The sequence below is a fragment of the Staurois parvus genome, unplaced genomic scaffold (genome assembly GCF_062004578.1).
Source record: "Staurois parvus isolate SC_StPar_1 unplaced genomic scaffold, SC_StPar_1.0 ptg001417l, whole genome shotgun sequence".
NCBI classification, from domain to species: domain Eukaryota; kingdom Metazoa; phylum Chordata; class Amphibia; order Anura; family Ranidae; genus Staurois; species Staurois parvus.
In genome coordinates, this window is record NW_028319213.1 from 172,825 (window position 1) to 199,825 (window position 27,001).

The following is a 27,001-nucleotide window of genomic DNA, read 5'->3' on the forward strand; positions in this document are numbered from 1 at the left end:
CTCAACAGACGTTTGTTGTAGGACTGCGACAGATGACTGTACTTTGCTTTTTGCTGAACTCATAAGCTTGGGAAAAGACGATGGCTTCTGCTAAAATAAGAAGGGAGCTGGAGTGCTCCATCTGTATGGAGATTTACACCGATCCCGTAAACCTGGCATGTGGACACAATTTCTGCAGGGACTGTATTGATCGTGTGCTGGAAACACAGACAAGGTCTGGACTTCATTCCTGCCCTGAATGCCGAACACAATACACAACACGTCCCACACTGCAGAGGAACATTACGCTGTGTAACATAGTGGAGAATTTCCTGCCTACACAGCCAGATCAAGAGAAGACAGGGGTCTTCTGTACATTCTGTGTGGATTTTCCTGAACCTGCTGTTAAATTCTGTTTGCATTGTGAAGCTTATTTGTGTGATAAACACTTGATAGTCCACAAAACCTCAGCAGAACACGTCTTAACCAATCCTACAACTTCCCTTGAAGAGAGAAAATGCTCTATTCATAAGGAACTTTTGAGGTATTTCTGCATTGAGGACTCAGTCTGCATATGTGTGTCCTGTTGTCTGATTGGGGAACACAAAGGTCACCATATGGAGTCACTGTTTAAGGCCTCTGAAATGAAAAAGAAAAAACTTAGAAATTCTCTTCAAAAACTGATGATAAAGAAAGAGGAGATAGAGCAAAGCATTCAGAGTCTTCATGAAAGCAGTGGTAAACTAGTACAAAATGCAACTAGTAACACAGAGAGAGTCTCTTCCCTGTTTAGAGACCTCAAGAGACAACTGGAGGACCTAGAGAAGAGAGTCCCGAATATGATGTCCAGGGTTGCAGAGCAGCTTTCCCTCGTAGCTCTTGATCTGATCCAACAACTAGAAATAAAGAAGGATGAGTTGTCCAGGAAAATGCATCACATTGAGGATTTGTGTGGCATGACGGATCCTTTGACTGTTTTACAGGAGTTTAACGAAGGTGACTTGTGTGATACTGAGGATGGAGATAATAAAGACACAGAAGATCAACTCCTTCATGATGGAACTGACCTTGAGATGGCTGGCATCTCACACACATTATACACAGATTTATTTGATATTGGGGTAAATGAAGAGATTTGTATAGATGAACCTGAAGATATTTTACTGGATGTAAACACAGCTGGTAATAATCTACATATTTCAGATGACAGAAAAACAGCATCCTGGTCTTCAAATCAGAATTGCCCAGAAACACCAGAGAGATTTCAGTATGATCCTCAGGTGTTAAGCTGCCAGAGTTTTTTGTCAGGGCAACATTACTGGGAAGTGGATGTTGGGGGATCGCAATGGTGGAGTATCGGGATGTGTTACCCCAGTATAGACAGGAGAGGAGACCAGTCATGGATTGGCTATAATAAGAAGTCCTGGGTTTTGGAAAGCCAGAGAAATCAGTGTTCTGTGATACATGACAGTACCAAGATCCCATTACCTACTAATATCTCCAGTGACAGGGTCAGGATATATCTGGATTATGAGGCTGGGCAGATTTCCTTTTATAACCTGTGTGACCCAATCCAACACCTTCACACTTTCACAACCACATTCACTGAGCCCCTCCATGCTGTGTTGAGTGTAGGACTATATGGTTGTCTAAAGATAATTGGAGGGAATTGGCAAAGATAAAATACTGTAAACTCAGAGACTGGTAACATCACAAAACAAAATTATGTTCATTTACTGACATACACCATCTCTAGCATGGGGCAATGAGAGTGGCTCCAGTCAGTGGGTTGCAGGATTTACGCATGCTCCTTAGGCACAGGACAGAGTAGGCATTGTACAGAAACAGGAGAACCACCGATGTGTGAAAGCTGACCTTTTCTGAGTGTAAAAAAATAAAAATATTGGTACATGTTAAAAAAAATATTCTGGTAAGAAAAAAAGGAAAGGGAGTAAGTTAAATTTGTTTCATTTGTGCGTTATTGAAAGGGTGCATTTTGTTGGTGTGCATAGTGTGAATCATTGTTTGAGTATTTATTATATTAGTATATTAGGGTAGGGCCATCTGCCTGTAAAGTGGCTTGAGGGACTTGGTCATCAGTTGCAGAGAAGTGCAATGTTCTTATAAATACAGTATCTGTTTATGTGATCAGGTGGAGGGGGTGGACCTTTCAGTTATTTGCTCATCCTCCATTCATAGATCACATTTCATTCATATAAGCTATATGACTTCTATGTATATAGCAGCTGGATGGAGAGGGGGACATAGTTGGACACTCTTGATGAGAATTTGTGGCATCAGCACATGGGAAACATCCTACTGACTGTAAGTTACAGTATGTCCCTTGTGCTGATTTGTGTGGTTTTTTAAAATTTTGGCTGCATCTAGGTTTTACATTTAAATGGGGGAAAAAGATGGGGAATTTACTTTCACTGCCACGGACCACCAATGCAGGGGAACAGGATGGTTACATTTCACTGCCACTGACCACCAATGTTGGAGGGATTACATTTTACTGTCAGTGACACCAATGTGTATGTTGGGAGGGTTAATAGTACTGACATACGTGCTTGGGGCTATTATTACGGCCACTGACACCAATGTTGGGAGTTATTATTGCATGCACTGACATCAACATTGGGAGTTATTATTGAACTCACTAACCCCAAGGTTGGAGGTTACTTTTGCATCCACTGATGTCAATGTTGGGGGTTATTTTTGCTTCAAGTGACTTCATTGTTAAGGGTTATTAATGCACTCACTGACACTAATGCAGGGGTAATATTGCACTTACTGATACTAATACTGAGGGTTATTAATACACTCGAATATTTGAAAAGTCTTGCGAGCCAGAAGGCAGACAAAAATTCCTTATTTTATACTCTCTAATGTTGGATCGCAAACCTCTAGCACATAACTACCAATGTGATAAAATGCAAAATAAAAATATATTGAGTGTTGCGCTCTCAAACCTTCAATCAATACATGATTATTTAAATCATTATATTATAAAAATTACAATAATTAAGAATGATGTGTGTGAACAAACACAAATTGTAACAATCTTATACTCTGAATCTTCTGAATCAACTCAGATAAACCATGTGCATGGAACAGTGATGAACAAACAAATATAAAATAAAATAAAAATAAAAAAATGTCCCAAAAAGTGACTTTGTGCTGAAAAATCTTCAATAATTATAAATCGGTGACTGCTTGTGAATCCTCCCTCAAGTGAAGATATGCGCTCACCTCATAGGAAGCCTGCAATTAGGCTATATAAGCTTGCGGTTCACCTCCTTTGGAACCTGCTTGTTTGGAACTCCTGTTATAAGATATCCATGGTATACGGCATATGCTATGGAATGAATCTCCTCTCCAGAGGGTGCTATTCCTCTATGTTTTCATCTCCATGCGGTTCAGAAAATTACGCCCCAGGCCATAGGAGGTCTGTACAGACATGAAGCTGTGTGTGATCCAACTTGGATTTTCCACTCCTAAGGTGTTCCTATGTTCTGATATCCTTCGTCTTTAAAAGTGAAGCACTGGCTCCGGTCCCACGACGATCATCGTGGGACCGGAGCCAGTGCTTCACTTTTAAAGACGAAGGATATCAGAACATAGGAACACCTTAGGAGTGGAAAATCCAAGTTGGATCACACACAGCTTCATGTCTGTACAGACCTCCTATGGCCTGGGGCGTAATTTTCTGAACCGCATGGAGATGAAAACATAGAGGAATAGCACCCTCTGGAGAGGAGATTCATTCCATAGCATATGCCGTATACCATGGATATCTTATAACAGGAGTTCCAAACAAGCAGGTTCCAAAGGAGGTGAACCGCAAGCTTATATAGCCTAATTGCAGGCTTCCTATGAGGTGAGCGCATATCTTCACTTGAGGGAGGATTCACAAGCAGTCACCGATTTATAATTATTGAAGATTTTTCAGCACAAAGTCACTTTTTGGGACATTTTTTTATTTTTATTTTATTTTATATTTGTTTGTTCATCACTGTTCCATGCACATGGTTTATCTGAGTTGATTCAGAAGATTCAGAGTATAAGATTGTTACAATTTGTGTTTGTTCACACACATCATTATTAATACACTCACTGACAAGGTGCTAAGAGTTGTTGTTATTATGGTCATTGACACCTATGCCGAGGGCTTACTACTATCACTGACACCCAGATGCTGGGGGTTAATTTTTACACTTAAAGACACAAATGTTGGGGGTTATTATTACAGCTACTGGCACCAATGTTGGGGGTTAATATTACAGCTACTGACACCAATGCTGGATATTATTACTACCACTGACACCAATGGTGGGGGTTATTGTACTTCAACTTCTTCAGTGTGCATTGAGATACGCTGATATAAAAATGCATCAAGACCAACATTTTTGGGTGTTGATTTTCATTATAGCCTGTTCATCTTGAAAGGTTGCCTAATTTAACACAATGTGCCTATTTTTCAGCCCTCTGGAAGTGTTGGGCGCCACATTTGAGGCCCTCTATCATTTTCAAGTTGACCACCACTGATCTAAACAGAAGCAAACTCTCAGCTATGAGCAACATATACATTTTCAATAGAACAAGGAGGAGATCCAGGCAAAAAGTATAACAATTACTAGGCATCGGTACATATGGATGGATGTGTCTTTTCCCCCAAAAAGTTGTGATTCCCACCTCCACCTGATCCTGAGTGTCCACATGCCAGCTGAAGGTTCCTATGCCTATGTATTGAGTGCATTTTGGTGTGAAGAATCAGCATCTTCATCACTATAAACCTGCAGTTGATCCAAAGAAAAGTGAACAAACCCTTAGCCCTGGTTTACACTACCACGATTTATTTACAACTGGGTGACATAGAAAGTCACAAGACAAGTGAAAATACATTGATTTTAATATGTGCCATCTTAATGGCAGTGGTTGATGCGACCAAAAAAATAGATCCTGCACTACTTTTGAGTGACTTCAGTGCAACTTGGCCCAATAGACTTCTACGTATATTATCTTACATATCTCATCAGCATTAGATAAGAATGAGACTTTTATGGATCAGTGTTGCTTTTTTAACTCTCACCTCTCCACCCTGGTCATCTTTGCTGCCTAAAAACTGCCTCCCTAGCACATCCCATTCACACCTGAGAGTAGCGTTCCCGCTCATGTTTTTTGTGCATTTTTCACATGTAAAAATTCACTTGAATGGGCTGCCCTATACACGACAAATGCAAGCAAAGTAGCTCAAAAAACTTTTCTTCATGCACATTTTGGTGTGTTTGTAGCACATTTTATTGCGCAGCAAAGCACGTGTCTGCTAACTGTGATTAGCGTGTCATAACAATTAGCCTGCATTCGCATCTGTGCATTTCCAAACATGCGGCAAATCGCACAGAAAATGCACAACGCATATTCAGAAATGCACAGATGCAAACACAGCCTAAATGGCAACCCACATTTTCTGTGCGGGTTGCCGTGCATTCGGAAACATGCAGATGTCTAAATGGTAACGCAAATACAACAAACATTGCCACGCATTTTCAAATCGCATGGCAAAGCATGTAATTTCTGTGCGAGTTGCCACACGTTTGGAAATGTGCAGATGTGAATGCAGCCTAAATGGCAATGCAAGCACAACATATTTGCTGGGCATTTCCAAAACACATAATAAAGCATGTTTTCTGTTCAAGTAGCCACACATTTGGAAGGTTCAAACGCAGCCTAAATGGCAATGCAAGAGTGACGCGAGTTTGCTGCACATTCTAAAATGCGCAGATGCAAATGCAGCCTAATGGCAATGCAAGCACAATGGGCATTTCCGAGCATTTTCAAAACACACAGCAAACACATACATCTGCGCATTTTTGAACATGCTGCAACTTGCACAGAAAACACATGAATTGCCATGCATGTCAAGAAGGCTTGGCCCGCTTGTGTTGACATTTAGGCTACGTTCACATCTGTGTTTCTGAACGTGTGGCAACCTGCTCAGAAAATGCATGCTTTGAAGCATGTTTCATAAACTTTCATCGAGCTTACATTACTACTATGGTGACGCAAGTGTGATGCATGTTTGCAGCGCATTTCTAAAATGCATGGCAAAGTATGCATTTTCTGTGCGGGTTGCTGCGCATTCAGAAACACGCAGATGTGAACGCAGACTAATTGTTAATGACACCTCAATCATGGTTAGCAGACACAGTTAGCAAAAACGCCCTACAAACGCATCTAAATACACACTTAAAAAACATGTGACGACTGATAATGTTCTTGAGTTAATTTGGGGCATATTGCATGCATAGGGCTGCCCTATGTGCTACACGCGTTTACGCTTAAAAAAAAAAAATGCAAAAACACAAGCAGGAATACACATTTCTGTCAGGCTGAGGTGTGAATGGAATGTGCTTGGGAGGAAGTTTTTAGACAACAAGGATGACCAGGTGAGGGTTAAAGAAAACAACACTGATACATCAAAATCACATGAAAGTTGCACTGAAGTTGCACCAAGTCACAAAACAAATTTGTATTACTATACAAAATTAATTTTTTATTATTATTAGTAGAACATAGGCAGCTTCTACAGCCTAGCGTCCTAGGTTGCTAGAAAGTAAGCAACTCATACCACAAAGCCTCTTAGGTTGCTAGAACACTGGCTGCATCTGCTGCCTTGCATCCTAGGTTGTCTTCTCTTGCAGCCAGTGTCCTGGATTGGTAGGATGAAGCGGGCCTTTACCATCTAGTGTCCTAGATTGCAGACAGAACACAGGCAGCTCCAGCTGCCTAGCCCCCTTGCTATTTGGAGTTAGTAGCATACATTCACACCAATAGCATAATGTGTAGCTACATTCAGATCAGTAAAAAAAAGTACACATTACAGACGGGGGCGGACTGACCATTTGGAAACTCGGGCACTACTCGAGGGCCCAGAGTCAGTAGGGGGCCCCATGAGATGCCCCTGTTACCTTTTTCATAGGCTTTTTTGAGTTTGGGCAAGGACACAGGGGCCCCATGACCTCCTGTTGCCCGGGGGCCCCATGAGTTGTCAGTCCGCCCCTGATTACAGATCAGAAAGCAGCGGCCTAGGCCTGCAGTGCTTTTGTACACACTCCATGTACAGTGGGGGCACACCACCATGTACTGTGTCGGTGGTGTCACTGGAGTGGCCTAGCCAGTCTCCAGACCTTAATCCAACTGAAAATCTGTGGAGGGAGCTGAAAGTTCGACTTGCCAAAAGTCAGCCACCAAACCTTAATGACTTGGAGAGGGTCTGCCAAGAGGAGTGGGCCTAAATCCCTCCTGAGATGTGTGCAAACCTGGTGGTCAACTACAGGAAACGTCTGACCTCTGTGATTGCCAACAAGGGATTTACCACTAAGTACTAAGACATGTTTTGTGAAGGGGATCAAATACTTATTTCCCTCATGAACATGCAAATCAGTGCATCATTTGTTAGACATGCATTTCTTTTGAATTTTTGTTGCTATTCTGTCTCTCTGTGTTACAATACCCCTACCATTCGATTTTTAGACTGATCATTTTTTTGTGAGTGGGCAAACATTCAAAATCAGCAGGTGATCAAATACTTATTTCCTTCACTGTAAAAGTAGGCCAATCACATCCACACTTCAAGTAAAAGAAAATAGAATCACCTTACATAAAGTGTCTCCATCAGAGTACCTCTTAAATCAGTTGCCCCCATCAGAGAACCCCCTTACATCAGGTATCCCCACCAAAGTACCCCCTTACATCAGGTGTCCCCATCAGAGTGTCCCTTACTTTAGATGTCTACATTACAGTACCCCCTTATATAGAGTGTTCCCATCAGAGTACTCCCATACATCAATTCCCCATAAGGGTGTCCCCATAAATCAGGTGTCCCCATCAAGGTGCACCCTCACATAATGTGTCCCATTAGACTTCCCCCATACATCCGATTCCAACATCAAAGTGCCCCCATACATCAAGTTCACCTATCAGAGTGCTCCCATTCATCAGGTGTCACCATCAGAGAGCACCCTTATGTCATGGTCCCCATCCGAGTGCCTCTTACATCAGGGTCCCCATCAAAGTGCTCCCATACATTAAGTGTCCCTATCAGAGTGCCCCCATACATCAGGTTCCCCCATCAGCATGCCCCCATACATCAGGTTCCCCAATCAGAGTGCCCCCCTGTATCAGGGCCCCCATCAGGGTGTCTCTTTACATAATGTATCCCTATTAGAGTACCCCCAAACATCAGGTTCTCCCATCAGAGTGTCCTCATACATTAGGTTCCCACATCAGAAACCCCCAAACTTCAGGTGTCCCCATCAGAGTGCCCTTTACATCAGGTATATTATTCAAAGTGCCCCCTTATATGAGGCATCTCCATCAGAGTGTCTCCATATATAAGGTGTCCTTATATATGTCCTCTATATTCTGCCGCCCCTTCTACCCAGCTTCCCTCTGCTGCCCCCGGTTCCCTCGCTTCCAGCTCCAGATTGAGCAAACTTCTGCTCGGGAACTAGCCTTAACGTCACGCCTAGCAACCCTCTGCCCTGTCTGCACATCCTAGTGATCCAAGATCAGAGTGAGACATCCCTAAGCTGCCCGGATCTGGGTCACTGAGCAGATGAGAGCTGTGAAGGGGGGGGGCAACCAGCAGTGTATTTACCACAAGGCAAACAAGGTGTTTGCCTGGGGCAGAAATTTTCAAGGGGGCAGCACCGCCCCCTGCTCACAGTGGCTTCGAAATGTGAGTATTCCATCCAAATACCAGTCTCCGCTCCAGGGTACTCCTCAGCCCGGCACCCCCCATCCCTCCTCCACCCCTGCTGGCCAATGGAGCCCCACACAGCCCACTCCATTCTCACACGGCGCACGGTCACTAGCTCACGTGTTGCGCAGTGCGCAGTGTGAGGCCTCAGTGGTGGCAGAGTGGTGCCTTTTGTTTGGAACAGTGCTGTGCCATAGATGTCAAAAGGGGGAGTGGTGTTTATGGGGGGACCATGGGCACTGCTAGATCCTTCATAATGTACTGTCCTCTACCCACATATAACCCTGGCATCAATATCCCCATCATCTACCCATATATAATCCTGGCATCAATACCCCCATCATCTACCCACATATAACCCTGGCATCAATATCCCCATCATCTACCCATATATAACCCTGGCATCAATACCCCCATCATCTACCCATATATAACCCTGGCATCAATACCCCCATCATCTACCAACATATAACCCTGGCATCAATACCCCCATCATCTACCAACATATAACCCTGGCATCAATACCCCCATCATCTACCAACATATAACCCTGGCATCAATACCCCGATCATCTACCAACATATAACCCTGGCATCAATACCCCCATCATCTACCCATATATAACCCTGGCATCAATACCCCCATCATCTACCAACATATAACCCTGGCATCAATACCCCCATCATCTACCCATATATAACCCTGGCATCAAAACCCCCATCATCTACCAACATATAACCCTGACATCAATACCCCCATCATCTACCAACATATAACCCTGGCATCAATACCCCCATCTTCTGCCCAGTGGCATATTTACCAGAGGCAAACAAGGCATTTGCCTTGGGTGGCAATTTTCAAGGGGGGGCGGCGCAGCCCCTCCTGCTGAACCCAACTTCCCCAACAAGCTCATTCAAGCTTCCTTCTTCCTCACCAGCTCTCCTGTAGATTCCCCGGTCCTGTCCATGCACTCTGGGCCACTCCACCTGTTCCCAGCAGGAGCAAGCCATTCCCTCAGTTGGAGTTGAGGAGGACCCGGTTGCCCCAGCTGTCACATCCTTCATGCCATAGTAGCTGTTTCTGCCTCGTCCTCTCCCTTCGGCGTCGCTCTTCACCCAGAGCCACCCTCATCGCCAGGGCACAGCATCCCCGGCATAGCGGGCACAGGCAGGAACATGCACAGGGCAGTTCCTGGAGAGGAAGCTCACAGGCTGGTGAGGCTGCTGTCAGGTCAGATCGGGGGAAGAGGGCACACAGCACATGTCACAGATCCTTCAAAACACAGCAGCTGTATCTATGGAAAGAACTAAAGATCAGAGTTCATAGAAGAGGCCCATGGAACCTTTATGATTTGAAGACTGTTTGTGTGGAAGAATGAGCCAAAATCACACCTGAGCAATGCATGCAACTAGTTTCTCCATACAGGAGGCGTTTTGAAACTGTCATTACCAACAATTAATTTTGTACGAAGTATTAAATACATTTCAGTTAGCGTTTTCAATACTTTTTCCCTGTGTCATTCCATTTTATTACACATAACTTAATTTCTGAGTTTATTCGTTTTGGTTTCTTTGTATGTGATGTATGGATTGCATGGGATGTTACTGACATGTGTTGAACATTTCATATCAATAGCACCTTTAGAAATATATTTACTGAGAAAAATGGTGACGTGTTCAATACTTATTTTCCCCGCTGTATATATATATATATATACAGTATATGTATAATATTATTATTATTATTTGTTTTAATATTGTTATAACTTTTTTTAAATTATTGTTTGACAATATATACTACTACTGTTTTTATTATTTTTAATACCTATATTATCTCATTATTATTATTAATAATAACAATAATAAAATTTGTATTGTTTGGCGATTATTAATATTGTTATTATCCTTATCATTTCTATAATAATACTAATATTTGATTGTATTTTATTATTATTATTAATATTATAATTATTAATAGTAGTATTCAAAGGCACAGCTACAGGGGTCGCAATCGCGACCCAGCCCCATTGTCCAGGGGGCCTGTGTGGTCCCCCTGTACAGCTGAATGGGAGGGGCAGAATAGGCATACAGAGGAACCAATCCCTTACTCCTGCAGCCGTTGAATACCCACTTTCCCTCCTGCAGGCAATCCAGGAGAAGGGGATCGGTTCCTCTATATGCTGCCACCCGCCACTTTCTCCCGGCCTCCCTGCTCTCTTAGTTGGGCCCCCTGTGCTCTCTCATTCTCTGCAGCTCTGCCAGATTCCCCCATTCCCTCTCCGGCCGACTGTTGCAGGAGATGCTGTCAGGATGGAGAGTGGGTAAGGGGCCAGTAAATGTGTAATTTACCTGCCCCTTCTTTGTCTGAATAAATAGAGTCAGTGGTTCGTACCGATCACTGACTCTGTCCATTCATTCAACTGTGTTTAATATGCTTCAGTTTGTGAATGAACGAGAAGCTCTGTACAGAGCTATTCCTGTCCATTTATTCTGTGCTGCTGAGGCTACAGAGATGGAGAATGAGGGCTGTTTCATTAATCTCCTTACTCTGTCTCAAAGGCGAAACATCAGAGGTCTGTTTAGACCCCTGATATTTCACCAAAGATCCCCCCCCCCATCAGGGATCCTAGAAAAATTGTAGAAAATAATAAAAATACCATAATAATACTGGAAATAAAAAATAAAATCGTAAAATATCATTTAAAAAATAGAAAAATAAAAACTACTGACACCAGTGGCAGAACTACCAGAGTCACAAAGGTCGCACTTGCGACCAGGCTCTGGCATTCCACCACTGGCCTCAGAGGGAAGGGTCCCGGCTGGGGGTAAAGGGGCCCTTCATGGTTTCTTGCAGGTCTCTGAAGGTTTTAGTTATGCCTCTGCTTACCAGAGTACTCCCTTAGATCAGCTGCCCCCATTAGAGTACCCCTTTACAATAGGTGTCCCCATCAGAGTGCTCCCATACATCAGATGTCCCCATCAGAGTGACCCCTTACATCAGTTGTCCCCATCACAGTGTCTCCTTACATAAGGTGCTCCCCTCAGAGTGCCCTCATACATCAGTGCCCTTATCAGAGTAACTGATATCAGAATAACCTTATATATCAGTTGCCCCCATCAGAGTGCCCCCAAACAAAGCTGAACCCTCTCTCCAGCAGAAGCCGGCCACTGCTCCTTCTGACAGGAGTAACCAAATCATCAGTGCACCCCCCCCTCATCACAGCACAACCCCCACTCCCAGCTCTGTATGCCAGTCAGTGATAAGTTCCTAAAAATTGGAAACTTATGAATATCGTGCAGGTGCTTTATTCACCTTTATTCTGTCTAAATGTTTCTGGACCATATCAATTTTGAGCCATAGTGGTTAATTTGGGGCTATGTGAATACTGTCTCCATTGTGGACTTGAACACCTCCATGTTCCTTTGTATGCAGAATGCTTTTACCCAGCTTTCTTTAAGAGATATCCAGAAGCCTTGTCAATTGTATTTAGCAGGAATTACGCAAATGTACTTTTTACATATTCTTCCTATGCTTTTCTTTACAAATTTGTAAATTAAATAGCAAAAGGTGTCTCTGACATAACCTTATCGCAGTCACACCTTTAGGCTCCATGCACATGGGGCGTTTTAATAACGGCAGTAACGTTAGCTGTGCAAAGTCACGTTAAAAAAGTTTTTTAGAGGTTTTTTTGACCAAAAAAATCAAAAAATTCCAAAAATGCTGATTTACCGCAATTTACCGCGTTTTTCAGCATTAGAGCGTTTTTACAGCTAAAAAAACTGCTCTAGAAACCCACTAGCTCTGGTTTATTTTTCCAGCCAAAAAACATTGATTACAGTATGTGTGCATGAATACATAGGATAACATGCTGGGGAGTTTACTAGCTGTAGAAAAAAACGTCAAAAGCCAAAAACAGCCTCTGTAAAAACATCCATTGTGCAGGAGGACTGAGTCCTCATGCACACGGGGTGTTCTGATAATGCTGGTAACATTAGCTGTGTAAAGTCACGTTAAAAACGCAAGTTTTTCAGGTTTTTTTAGCGTTTTTGCATTAGCGTTTAGCAGCGTTTTTCTGCGTTTAGCGGCATTTTTCCACGTTTGCCTTTTTTTGATCAAAAAAATTATTTTTTTTTTGTCAAAGAAAGTAAAAAAAAAGCCGGTTTGCGGCGTTTTACTGCATTGTACCGCGTTTTGCTGCGTTTCTCAGCATTAGAGCGCTTTTACAGCTAAAAAACTCCTCTAGAAACCCACTAGTCCTGGGTTTTTTTTTCCAGCCAAAAAATGTCCCTGCCAAAAAACATTGACTACAGTCTATGTGTGCATGGATACATAGGATAACATGCTGGGGGGTTACTGACTGTAGAAAAAAATGTCAAAAGCCAAAAACAGCAGCTGTAAAAACGTCCCGTGTGCACGAGGACATAACCAACACCCTCTGTGGTCTGACTGTGGGAGACTTTCACTTTCATTTCTCTCTCCTGCTGGCTGCAATGGCGTTCTCAAGTGTGAGAGCAGAGCTGGAATGTTCCATCTGTCTGAATACTTTCACCGATCCTGTAAACCTGACTTGTGGACACAACTATTGCCGTGTGTGTATCAATCATGTGCTGGATGTACAGGAGGGACCTGGGGGTTATTCCTGTCCTGAATGCAGAGAACAGTTTGTGAAGCGGCCTGCACTGTACAGGAACATTGCTTTGCGGAACATACTGGACAATATCCTGTCTACTGATCAGGAGGAGACCAGAATCCCCTGCACCTACTGTATGGAATTTCCTGTACCTGCTGTTAAGTCATGTCTGTTGTGTGAAGCTTCTCTTTGTGAAAAGCATCTGGGAGTCCACAGCAAGTCATCAGAACACATCTTATGTGATCCCACCACTACCATGCACAACTGGAAATGTTCCATCCATAAGAAGATCCTAGATTTTTACTGCACTGAGGATTCTACCTGTATCTGTTTGTTGTGCAGGATTGATGGAGCACACCAGGGACACCAAGTAGAGATGCTTAATGAGGCCGCTCAAGAAAGGAAGAAGAAACTGAAAAATTCCCTAGAGAAAATGTTGATCATGAGAGAGGAGACAGAGCAAAGAGTCCAGAGACTGCAGGACCATTGGAAGAAATCAGAAGAAAAAGCGCATGTTGAAAAAAAGAACATCACCGCCCTGTTTAAAAAACTTAAGAGACACCTGGAAGACCTGAAACAAAAAGTACTTGCTCAGATTTCCGGCCAGACAAAAGGGGTCTTGCTTTCAGTCAACGATCTGATACAGGATCTGGAAAAAAAGAAGGATGAACTGTCGAGGAAGATGCATGGCATTGAGGAGCTGTGCAACATGACAGATCCATTGATTGTCCTTCAGGAACCATACACTGATGACTTGTGTGATATACAGGAGGGAAATTGTCACCTTCAAGGTGATGTGGACTTTACTCTGGTCTCACACACATTACACAAAGGTTTATCAAGTATAATATCAGAGGTAAATTTATGCTTCTATACATTAGAATATTATATTAACAAAGCTAATGTGACACTAAACAATACCCTTACTCTCCAAAAAGCTCTTTTGTCTCTACCTCTCCTGTGGATCACAGGAGTACAGATCAATCTGCACTCCTTTGACCCATGTTCAGCTGACAGCAGGCTGAAGCCCACTGTCTGCTGACGTCACTCAGCCAGTCCAGGCTGGGGAAAGATCCCAACTTTAATTTCGAGATCCACCCAAGACTGTGGAGCAGCACTCGGTTTAGCCTCTCAGTGATCCACTGAGAGCCTGAGCCACCCGCTCCCCCCCCCTCCACAGCCCAGCGCTCCAGTGAGCAGGGGGGGTAGACCAGAAAGTGGTCACCACTCTCTACTCACAGTGGCAGTGAGAACTCAGTGGTCATGTGATCACTGAGTTCTCACACTTAGAGCCAGTGGGGGCCAGATGCAGCATACATTCATACACACCCACTTCTTAAATGCCTTGTATTCTATTTTTCATGAAATTGTTTCATATTGTGTTTTTCTGCATCCTTGTAACATCCTCAGTGAGTTTCTGAACCTTTCCTTTTTCCTCTCATTTCTGTTTGAAATATGCAGTGTATGTGTAGCGTTACCGCCTTGAGGACCACTGGCTTTTGCTGGATCCCCCTAAGCTCTACACAGCCAGGCAACATGTATTTTCCACACTTTCTCTCCGAATCAGTAAAACGGTCCTTGAGCTTGTTTTTGTTGTTTGTATTAGGGGTTAACAATTTGGATGGGCTCTAGGGGTATATGGGATGCCCAAGGAACTGTAAAATTTGAGGACAACTTCTTAGCAAACTGTACACAATGTGGACCAATTATCAGCCCCAGCTTTTAGCAAGGAGCACTGAGTCCTCTTTTTGATGTACCTTCTCAGACCCCAGATGAAACTCTCCTCATCCACCTGGCTGTCCAGAGGGTATCATTGGGCAAGGATTTACAGAATCTACTGCAGGGTAGTCCCAGATGAGAACTAGTTGGGTATTGCACCTGACCAACCTCTTCTGTGGCCCAAGGGGTGTAGAAGTACTCACAGTGTCCTGTCGATTAGTGGTTGCATCTGCTTTCAGGTCGAAGCTGGGCTGTCTCCTTCCCTGCTGACAGGCTGTCTTACCTAGAAGGTTGTAGGGCAATGGAGACCCTTCTGTCTGCTCTGGCTTGTAGGTAGGTCCCCTTCTCTGGGGCCCCCTCCCAGGCTCCAATCTCCAGCACCTTCCTTCAGTCCATCTTCAAACCGACTCCAACAGACACTACCCTGCTGTGCAGGCTTCCTCACATTTAAGGGCTGTCCTAGTCACCATGCCAGGCCTCTTGCCTGGGGATTAGCTAGGTTCCCCTAAACATGTAAATCCAGGCCTCCTCCCCTCCTCCATCCCTCTTCTAGAAAGTTCCCATAGTATCTAGGTGGGTGGACTCCAGAAGCCCCGACCTGTACAGCCTCCCAGCGTGATCTGAGGTAACCTCACTGCTTCACTCTGAGGCTGACTCATCCCAGGCTTCTAACAAGCCTCTGACTAAGCACAAAATCTTATCTACCTAGAGGGCGCTACATATGTTAGTTGCAGTCATGTGCAATGCTGCACACTTCACATCCCATAGTCCTTAATCCATCTAAGTGAGAAAGAGAGGGTGGCTACATTTCTACATACAGTAGGACCATGGAGAATGAACGTAGCCACTCTCTAGCAGACATCAAGGAGTAATTCATCCACAACTTTCACAGCATTTTCTTTTATTTTAATTTTTTCTTCAGTAGATCATTTTGCTCCCCTGTTCCAACAGTAAAATAGAAGCCTCTATTCATTGCTGTAAACCCATATTGGGTGGTGTACAGCAAGAAGGGACAGCAGAGTGCTGAGACCAAGGAAAAGGATACAAAGATACTGGTGGTAGTGGACTCCATAGTCAGAAGGGCAGATAGGGTAATCTGTCTCAAAGATCATGATTGATGAACAGTATGGTTACAGGGCACTCAAGTTCGACACATTGCGGATCAAATGTACAGATTGTTAGGTAGGGCTGGGGAGGACCCAGCTGCCATGGTACACATTGGTACAAATGCCAAAGTTAGAGGAATATGGAGTATCCTTAAAAATTATTTCAGGGGCTTGGTGCCAAGTTAAAGAAAATGACCTCCAAAGTAGTATTTTTAGAAATACTTCCTGTACCAAAATCCATACCTGAAAGGGGACTGGGCTGTTTTGATTTGGCTACTGTCGCTGCAGTAGGGTTGGATTGCACCAAAATGGGGAGGGTGCGGCTCGGTTGGGGGAGAAAATGGTTAAAAGGTTGGATGAGCTTTGAAAGGCTAAGTTCAGCTTTGTTTAAAAATAATAAATGCACGTTTTTACAAGTAAAAAATATGCATTTACTGTATTCTTTTTTTCTCAGGAGCCTGCAGAGCACTGCACCCATGACCAGTATCAGGTGATCAATGTCATGCTCCTGCAGAGACTTTGTACCTCCATACAGCCATCAGTTTAAGAGTACGCTAATCATTGCTCTCATAGGCCATTGAGAACTACAAGTTCAGCTGCAGCAGTGGCAGGCAGGACATGTTAAAAGATTGGTGTGAATGAATGACATGGCTGTAACCATTGTAATTTTAAATGTGACAATAGCTGTGGGGAGAAGGTCCCCTGCCCTCTGTCACGGGTTGGGGGGGGGGGGGATTTCTTAGCAACATGTCACATGTTACAGCCTAAATACAGGTGTAATGTGTAAAATGTTGCTAAAGGTGAACTAACTGTAGTCTTTAAACTAGGATCTGGAGGGAGGGATCAGTGAAGAATATACCATGCAGTGCACAAGGGTCTAAGTGAGCATTGAATTTGGAGGTGGGCAAAACTGAAGGGAAGGGGGGCTCAAATTAGATAACAGAGAAACTATAGTGTAGTCTAATGCTGGTAGGGTTGCTGAATATAAATGTAATCCAAGACTGAAAACGTGGAAAATACTAAAAGCTAGTACAAAATTTAAAGGTAAATATACAGAAGAGCTAGAACCTCTGTTACCTGAGGCGTATGGTAAACCTGGTTAGACTGCTCAAATGACTAAGTTGCAAAAATTCAAGGGTATGCTCTGTTTTGCACAGACATGATAGATAGAAGAGGGGAAGGGGCATGTCTATATGTCAAGAACAATCTGAAAGTGAATGTGAGAAATTACATTACCAATGAGACTTATGATGGTGTGGATGGAGCTTTAAAGGAACAAATCAAAAAGTAAATTAATTGCGGGCGTATGCTATAGGTCCCCTATCCTCAGAAATAAGGAGAAGACACATCACTTTTCATAGTTAAAAAAGGTGGGGAAGCAGGTCAATGTTTTTATTATGGGGTCAATTGTTATTAATATTTATTACCGGTATCAACTACCCTGATAGTGATTCGGCAGACGAAAATGTGGAAGATGTGGAAATTGGAGAAAATCTGTGTGTTAGTAATTACAGAATAATTATGTTTGGTGTAAATTAGAAGACAGAGAGACATGCAGATATGACAAGAACATCAACTTTCAAAAGAGCCAACTTTAATTAGCTGTGTTTCTTACAGTATAATAATAAATTGCACCATTTTTTAGCACAGAACTACAAGTAATGCAATAAGAAATGCAAGAGTACAATCAGGACATCTAAGGTTGAGTACGAAAAACTCATTGCTGCAGAAAGTAAAAAAACAAAACAAAAACAGAGAGTAGTGATAAAGGGCCCTTTTTCTACATGGTCTTGAGTTGTGAGCAGTGTGTCTCAGGGCTCTGTCTTGGGGCCAATTCTGGGTAAATTGTTTACTAATAAAATAGAGGATGGAATAAAATATTCAATCTCAGTTTTTGCTGATGATACCAAACTACGCAGGGTAATAACTTTGCCGCATGATAAAGCTAATTTAACTTGATGAAATAGAGGGCTGTTCAAGATAGAGTAGATGTGAGGCACTGGACCCTGATCTTATATCTATCACTTAGAACAGTTGGCCTTGAGGACTTAACCTCAGTGGCTCTGTCGTAAAATGGGACCCCCCCCCAAATGGACGGTAGACTCTCAAATTGAGTAAACCAAATGCAATCAAAGATAAGAGTGCTAAAGGGTTGTCCTAAAAGCCCATAATCTTTTATATATGGTAACCATATGAAAACAGAAAGATAAAAGGCAACCAACACATTTCGGGGGCAGACAAACTCTCTTCATCAGTGCTCTGAAGAAAATAACAAGACTTGTTATTGGACTCTGCACATATTCATTGTGATTATTATTGTCCTTTTCCTGAATAACAGGCTTGTTCACACTTGACTAAATTTCTAACTCTTCCCAAACACTCCTATAGCTTTAGTATAGGCGTTAGACAGGTGTTAATGGGTTTTAGTATGGAAGTTAGACTGGCTTTTTACAAGCGTTAAAAAACGCTCCACAAACGCCCTCTGTGCAGTTTTGAAGCGTTTTATAAGCATTTGACAAGCGTTAAAGCCACACCACAAACTAAATAAACTGTAATGTTATTAACACTCCCCAACCGCACCGCAAATGCCGCGCAAACATCTGCCAGTGCTTTTGAGGAGCGTTACCATAGACTTGAATGGGAGGTGTTAAAAGGCTTCAAACTCCTCCTGACTCAACATGAGGCTTCAATTTTGAAGCCATGTGACACTAACACTTCATGTTTTGATAATGTGAATAGCACTGTGTGCTAGTCATTGTATCATATGCATATGCCTCTTTCAATGCCAGTGTGAACTAGGCCTAAGAGCTTCCAAACAGAGTCCACTAACAAGCCTTGTTATTTTTTATCGGAGCCCTGATGAAGGGGTATTGTCTGTCCTTTAAACATTTTTTGATACAATAACCATCAATAAATGATTATGGACTCTTTAGATGACCCTCTGATGCTCTTATTTTTAATTACAAAATAGAGGGGTTGGCAGCTACTTGTCAGTTGTTTACTATTGAAAAATGTACAATTTTGTCCTTGGAGGCTAAATGATATTCAACAGGAACAAATTCTTTGGGGGAATTGAGGTAGAAAATGATCTGGGGGGCTCTGTAAACCACAGACTTAAAAAGTATTTTATCATGCAGCAAAATGGGTATTTATTCAAGAGATAAAGCTATAATTTTACTATTTTACAAAACTCTGGTCTGGTCACAACTTGAGTTTGCAGTTCAATTTTGGTTGCCAATTCTCAGTAAGGATGTCCTTGAACCAGGAAGAGTTAAGAGAAGGGTAACAAAAATAGTGAGAGAGCTGGAGGACCTCAGTTATAAAGAATGACTGCAAACATTAAACCTATTCTCCCTGGAGAAGAGGCACTTAAGAGGTGATATGATCGCAATATACAAATCCATCAATGGTGACTGCAATATTGATATAAAACTGTTAATTTAAGGTCTCTGAAGAAGACACGTGACCACACAATGAAGGTGGACAAGAAGCCTAAGGGGTTATTTAATGTTATAGCAGCAAAGATGTAGAACTCACTTCCACAGTTAGTATTAGCAGCAAAGAGTGTAGATAACTTTAAAAAAGGTGTTAAATATGTTTCTTAATGAACACAATATACAGGGATATGAAAATTTGCAGCCTGCTCACACACGCCGAGCTGGATGGTTCTATGTCTTCATTCAACCTTAGTAACTTGATAACTCGGGGGACTTTACTCTCCCTTCTAATTCTGAGGATGAAATGCTCCAGAGTACCTGCAGTTACAGAGGTCATTATATATTTTTTAAATGTACATAACTTGACCTTTTTAAGAAATACCATCTATTAAAATAACATTAATAATTAAATAATTTATATGGATAATTGTTTCTGCAAAGCAAGAGTTGTAATGAATATGGGAATGTGCAATCAACTATAGTGAATACATGTGTGTATATTTTCATTCTGGCCATGTGCACTGCCTAAAATTTTCGGGCTCTTCAGACTTGTTTGGGCTCTTCAGACATGTTTTCACGCTTTAAAGACAACACTCTAATGCATGAAAAAATGGACCCGAAGTATATTCAGCAATGCAGTGCAGAGCCATGTGCATTTTGTTGGGATGTAGCACAGGTGCATTGACAGATGATTTATGTTTCCAGTGGGGTACTCTCCTAAACAACTTGTACCACAATGCACATAGTACCGTGCATTTGCACTAAAGTGCAATAAAATGCATATTTTACTATGTACTACCACAATTCATAAATGGTAAGTCACCATGAAGGTAACAGACTGTGAATAGACCTCTTACATAGTTCTGTAGTTGGTAAGGTTGAATAAAGACACCAGTCCATCTAGTTAAGAGTGTGTGTGTGTGTGCGTGTGTGTGTGTTTATGTCACTACCATTTTCCATATCTCTTTACATTGTATTTGCTAAGAAACACATCTAAAAGATTTTGAATTTATCTGCAATCTCACCAGCTACTATGGAAAGGGGTTTCACATCCTTACTGCTCTAACTGTAAAGAATCCCTTACACAGTTTATGATGGGACCTCTTCTCATCCATCTTCATTGTGAGACTCTGAGTTTATTTACTAAAGCTGGAGAGTCCAAAATCAGACTCCCTTCTGCATAGAAACCAATCAGCTTCCAGGTTTCATTGCCAAAGCTTCATTGAACAAGCTGAGGTTAGAAGCTGATTGGTTTCTATGCAGAAGGGAGTCTGATTTTGGACTCTCCAGCTTTAGTAAATAAACCCCTCTGTGTCTACTTTAGAGTCATTAGATTAACTAGTTTCTTCTCAATGCTCCTTAAGTGTGTGTTCTACAGGGAGACAACATTTTTGTAATTGTTCATTGTAACTAAAGTCCTCCAACATCCTTATTAGCTTTGTTGCCCATCTTTGGACTCTCCAGTTTAGGGACATTCTTCCTGAAGATTGGTGACCAAAACTAGACTGCATACTCAAGTTGTGGCCGAGTTTTGTAAAGTGGTGGAATTATAGCTGAGTCTGTAGTCTACTAAGAATCCCAGGTCTTTTTCCATCCTTGATTCCCCAGACGTTCTCCCCCTAGTGAGTAACACATTCATATTTTTAGCTCCCTAGTACACCCAAACTTTACATTTTTCTACAGTAAACCTCCTCTGCTATATAGCTGCCCATTCCTCTATTTTAACTAGGTCTTTTTGTAAAGTTACTATAACCTATTGTGAAGTTATTGCCCTGCTTAGCTTTGTATATTCAGAATATACGTTATTAATAACCACCCTCTGAACTCACTCCTGCAACCAGTTTTCTGTCTGGGTACATATAATATCATCAGTGCTAAATGATCTCAATTTGTAAAGTTCAGCAATTATGGGTTACTGTATCAAATGCCTTAATGAAATCTAGATACACTACGTCCTTCCTTTATCCAAATTAAAGCTCACTTCCTCATGGAATTTTATAGAGTTGGTCTGGCAAGAACAGTCCTTCATAAATCTATGTTGGTTACCACTAAATATACTGTTCTCATCAGCAAATTCTTGGATATGGTCCTTTATCATGCCTTCTAACAGTTTACATACTATTAATGTTAGGCTGACTAGTCTGTAGTTTCCAGGTATATATCCCAGTCCTTTTTTGAATATTGGTATCTCGTTTACTTTTTGCTAATCTGCCACTACCATTCTGATCAGTAAGCTGTTTGTTAAAATTAGGAACAATTGTCTGGCTATAACATGGCTAAAAGCTTTGAGAACTATTAGGTGTAAGCCATCTGGTCCTAGTGATTTATTCACATTAAGATTTTCTAGTCTTTTTTTGAGCACAGGTTTCATTCTGTATAATGTTATTAACATGACTGTCTTGTTTGTTATACCCCTTTTTGTTTCTGTAAACTGTGGAGAACAATGTATTTAATACAGTTGCTTTCTCCCTATCACTAGTGACCAACTTCCCTTGATCATCTTTTATGGGGCCAATATATATGACACAGCCTTCTTACTGTTAATATACACTGCTCAAAAAAAATAAAGGAACACTTTTTAACAGAGTATAGCATCAAGTCACTTAAACTCCTGGGATATTGATCTGGTCAGTAAAGTAGCAGTAGCTTAATCAGCTTCAGCTGCTTTGGTGTTAATGAAATTAACAACAGGTGCTTTAGATGGACAACAATGAGACAATCGCCAAAACAGGAACGGTTTTACAGGTGGAGGCCACTGACATTTTTTTCCCTACTCCTATTTTCTGACTGGTTTTCACTAGTTTTGCATTAGGCTATGGTCAGTGTCACTACTGGTAGCATGAGGTGATACCTGGACCCTACAGAGGCTGCACAACCAGTCCAACTCCTCCAGGATGGCACATCAATACATGTCATTGCCAGAAGGTTTGCTGTGTCTCCCAGCACAGTCGCAAGAACATGGAGGAGATTCCAGGAGACAGGCAGTTACTCTAGGAGAGCTGGACAGGGCCATAGAATGTCCTTAACCCATCAGCACGACCGGTATCTTCTCCTTTGTACAAGGATGAACAGGATGAGCACTGCCAGAGCCCTACAAAATTACCTCTAGCAGGCCCCTGGCATGAATGTCTCTGGCCAAACAATCAGAAACAGACTTCATGAAGGTAGTCTGAGGGCCTGATGTCCTCTAGTGGGCCCTGTGCTTGCTGCCAGGCACAATAGAGCTCGATTGGTATTTACCATTTAACACCAGAATTGGCAGGTCCACCACTGGCGCCCTGTGCTTTTCACAGATGAGAGCAGGTTCACTCTGAGCACATATGACAGACGTGAAAGGGTGTGGAGAAGCCATGGAGAATGCTATGCTGCCTGTAACACCATTCAGCATGATCCTTTTGGTGCTGGGTCAGGGATGGTCTGGGGACCTCTACAGACAATGGGACCCTGACTGCCATTAGGTATCAGGATGAAATCCTTGGACCCATTGTCAGACCCTACGCCTGTGCAGTGGGTCCTGGGTTCCTCCTGGTGCATGACAAGGCCTCATGTGACGAGAGTATGCAGGCAATTCCTAGAGAATGAAGGAATTGATACCATTGAATGGCCCCCACGCTCATCTGACCTAAATCCAATAGAACACCTCTGAGATATCATGTTTTGGTCCATCTGATGCCGCCAGGTTGCACCTCAGACTGTCCAGGAGCTCAGTGATGCCCTGGTCCAGATCTGGGAGGAAATACCCCAGGACACCATCCGTCATTTCATCAGTAACTTGCTCCGACATTGTCAGGCATGCATACAAGCACGCAGGAGCCATACAAACTACTGAATACCATTTTGAGTTGCTGCAATGAAAATTTAGCAAAATGAACTAGTCTGCTGCATCATTTTTTCATTTTGATTTTCAGGGGGTTTCTTTGAATTCAGTCCTCTGTAGGTTGATAATTTTCATTTCCATCAAACGATGGGGCATCCTTATGTTCCTAACACATTACCCAGTCCATATCAGTATAGATATCCAACAGGAGATTGTTCCCCATTGAGATCTGATGTCCTCCTTTAATTTTTTTGAGCAGTGTATTTGAAAATATATTGGGGGATTTTTTTCTCTCATGTCCCTCATAATTTTTTACCTGCCCCGATTGTGTTCTTGCATTTCCTGCAATGCAGTTTTGGAATTCCAATGGTGATCATTCAGTCTTATTCCATTCAGTCTTATATTTTTTAAAGGACAGGTTTTTTTCTCATTAATGTGCCTTTTTATGTTAGTATTTAGCCACCCAGGTTTAACTTTTGTTCTTTTATAATTGTTGCCCATTGACTGACAAATGCCATTGTTTAACTGCTTGAGCTCTGGAGGGTTTTAGCCCCTTCTTGGCCAGAGCATTTTTTGCTATTCAGATCTGTGCTACTTTAACTGGCAGTTTGCTTGGTTTTGAAACACTGCACCCAAACGTAATTTATATAATTTTGTTCACTCAAATATAGCTTTCTTTTGATGGTATTTGATCACCACTGTTTTTTTATTTAATATAAATGAAAAAAGACCAAACAGTTTGAAAAAAACAATATTTTCTACTTTCTGTTATAAAACATATCCAGTATACAAATTAAAAAATCTAATTTCTCTTTATAAATTTATGCCAAAATGTATTCTGCTGCATGTTTTTGGTAAAAAGAAAGTCCAAATAGGTGTATATTAATTAGTTTCTGCGAAAGGTATAGCATCTACAAACTATGGTATATATACTGGAATTTACTATACTGCTATGGCGGTGATCAGTGACTTATAGTGGGACCATGATAGTGTGGCGGGCAATCTAGGGCTAGCTGATGCTGGGAGGTACACTAACTGACTAATCGACACTGACATCTATAGTGAAACTAATACAGTGATCAGTGCTAATACTGTACACTGTCACTGTATTAATGACACTGGCTGGTAAGGGGTTGACATCTAAGGGCAATCAAACGGTTAGAAAGTCTACGTGTAAAAATTGAACTAATCTAGCCATCACCACCAAAAGAGGTAGCCAAACTCCTGGGCAAAACAGCTCTTGTTCTGATACAAGCACTTCACGATCCTTCCTGATCCAGACCCACCCAGATGGCTCTCAGGGCTCTTGGACAGCACATAGGACTCACATGAATGGCTACCAGGGAATATCCAAATGACATACAGAAATCCCATCGATGACTCCTAGAAACCACAAAGACACACTCTGGGCCAGCCTTTCCAGCTGCCACACCACATCAAGTACGGACCATATAATAAAAGCATGTTGAAAATATCATAATACCATTTAAAATGTTCCTATTTATTACAAATATGGGCACCCTCATAAAACAAGTGCATGTGCAAAGTCTGCAATCAACAGGTATACTTGCAGTAAACAAAAATGGCGTTATCGGGATCAATGACTAGCCCACATGCACAAAAATGTTATGATGTCAGACGACATGCTTCGCCAGATGCGTTTCGTTACAAATAATGTCTTCAGGAAAAATAGAAGCACAGAGAGAGAATTTGAACTTTTCTTTCCAATTTTTGCACTATTTTAATTAAAGATTATATTTGTTTGGAATTGACACGTGGCGTGTTTTATTTAAAGGGACAGTAATCTTGTTCACAGTTTATGAAGATTAAGGATAAGTGCATTACATGTGGTATTTTGGGTTACTTTGATGTATCTGTATGTGGGTATTTATGTGAGCAGCTTTCCTCATACAAAAATTGGTTTTGTGTTTTATAGCACTGATATATTTGTATTTCACTGAGGTTTTTTTTTTTTTATCTATATGTATATTTTTGTATATACCGTAGGCAGCAAAAATGATGCCAGTCTCCACTCCACTTGCCATGTCTTCAGCCTTGCCATGGGAGAAGGTGACAGAAACCTGGGATGGCCTCACAAGTAACATTTATGAAGGTAAATTGCACAGTACAGTCTCATTTTACTTTTCTTCTGTGTATTAGCTTATTTATTTGTTTTATTATTTTATCTGATGGGGGCTGAAAATTTCTATTCTCCCCCAACAAATTTTTGCAGAACATTGTCAAAATACAACACTAAGGCCTTGTTCACATCATACATGCAGAAAAACTGATGGAAACTGACACGCAGATTTCACAGAAACATCAGTTTACAAATGCGCTTCAATGAGTTTGATAAACATTACAGATTCCTGGGCAGAAAAAAATCTCCACGGGACACTAGTGTTGTGGTGTGAACAGGGCACAGAGAGAACAATTGATTTTGTTGTACCCTTGCAGAATGCGTGCAGAAAAACTGATGTCTCTGTACCATGGTGTGATCGAGCCCTAAAAGAAGCCTTATTTAATTATTTGTATTATTTATATTTATATCATTTATTTTTATTCATGTCTGCCCAGAAAGAGCAGGTGCCCTCTCATGGGAACAGCTAGCCCGGTCTCAACCTCAGTTTTACCCTCACAGCATAGTGGAGGAGAAGAGCACCTCTGAGCAGCCTATGCAGAAGGTAGAAGAGAAGGAGTATTCTTTTGAGGAGCACCAGGGAGCTGAGATATTTAGAAATGTGTGTTTCCAGAGGGAGGAGGAGTCTGAGGAAGAAGATCCTGAGGAGGAGGAGTCTGAGGAAGAGGATGCTGAGGAGGAGGTGTCCGAGGAAGAGGAGGAGGAGTCTGAGGAAGAGAATAATGAGGAGGAGGAGTCTGAGGGAAAAAATGCTGAGGAGGAGGAGTCTGAGGAACAGGATGAGGAGGATGTAGAGGAGGAAGAGTCTGAAGAAGAGGATGCCGAGGAGGAGGGATCTGAAGATGCAGAGGAGGAAGAGTCTGAGGAAGAGGATACAGAGGAGGACTCTTCTTCTGAGGACTCCTAGGATGAAATGACAAGAGGAGTATGGAGGAGTAGGCAATTTCCATAATAAAATCACAGAAGGAAATAAAAAGAGAAAAGGCATAACATCCAATTAGAAACAATGCTCTGTTGGACCTACTTATTTCAAATAACATGGAGATGACATCAGATGCTGAAATTAATGGACAACCTGGCTTATAGTAGTCATACATTTAAGTTTGCTGTGAATTACAGGAAAGAGAAAATGTTGGTATGACAAACAATAAATTTCAGAAAGGCCAACTTTAATAAGCTGTATTCCTTACTGTGTGATACTAAATGGGACCAAATGTTCTCCTCAAAGGAGACAGAAGAATAGCAATGAGCTGAAAATCCCTGGGTTTGATTCGGCAGGGGTTCGCTGAATTTTCAGATGCTGAACCTGAACCCCATTTTTGTAAAAAAATTACAATTTTGTTGGGTAATATGCAAGGGGTTGTCCAAGAAATAGCATGGGAGGTGGGCACTGCCCTGGGGAACATGTG

General features: G+C 41.9%; 2 protein-coding genes across 2 annotated transcripts; both read left to right on the forward strand.

The window, feature by feature from the left end:
• On the forward strand, positions 1–2,957 carry LOC149436151 (E3 ubiquitin/ISG15 ligase TRIM25-like). Its single transcript, XM_089661958.1, has one exon. It carries the CDS (start codon positions 81–83, stop codon positions 1,659–1,661), a length of 1,581 nt encoding a protein of 526 aa, XP_089518084.1. The 5' UTR covers positions 1–80; the 3' UTR covers positions 1,662–2,957.
• On the forward strand, positions 2,237–26,768 carry LOC149436152 (uncharacterized). The gene is made up of 3 exons (XM_089661961.1): positions 2,237–2,304; positions 25,460–25,565; positions 26,030–26,768. The coding sequence occupies exons 1-3, from the start codon at positions 2,284–2,286 to the stop codon at positions 26,497–26,499; spliced, it is 597 nt and encodes a 198-aa protein (XP_089518087.1). The 5' UTR covers positions 2,237–2,283; the 3' UTR covers positions 26,500–26,768.
• Positions 26,769–27,001: the final 233 nt, after the last annotated feature.

Excerpts from the sequence above, each read along its gene's own strand:
- LOC149436151 (XM_089661958.1), top strand. The coding sequence starts at position 81 with ATGGCTTCTGCTAAAATAAGAAGGGAGCTGGAGTGCTCCATCTGTATG.
- LOC149436152 (XM_089661961.1), top strand. The coding sequence starts at position 2,284 with ATGGGAAACATCCTACTGACT. Across the intron at positions 2,305-25,459 it reads TGGGAAACATCCTACTGACT|GCAGCAAAAATGATGCCAGT; the intron begins GTAAGTTACAGT and ends TATATACCGTAG. Across the intron at positions 25,566-26,029 it reads CACAAGTAACATTTATGAAG|AAAGAGCAGGTGCCCTCTCA; the intron begins GTAAATTGCACA and ends ATGTCTGCCCAG.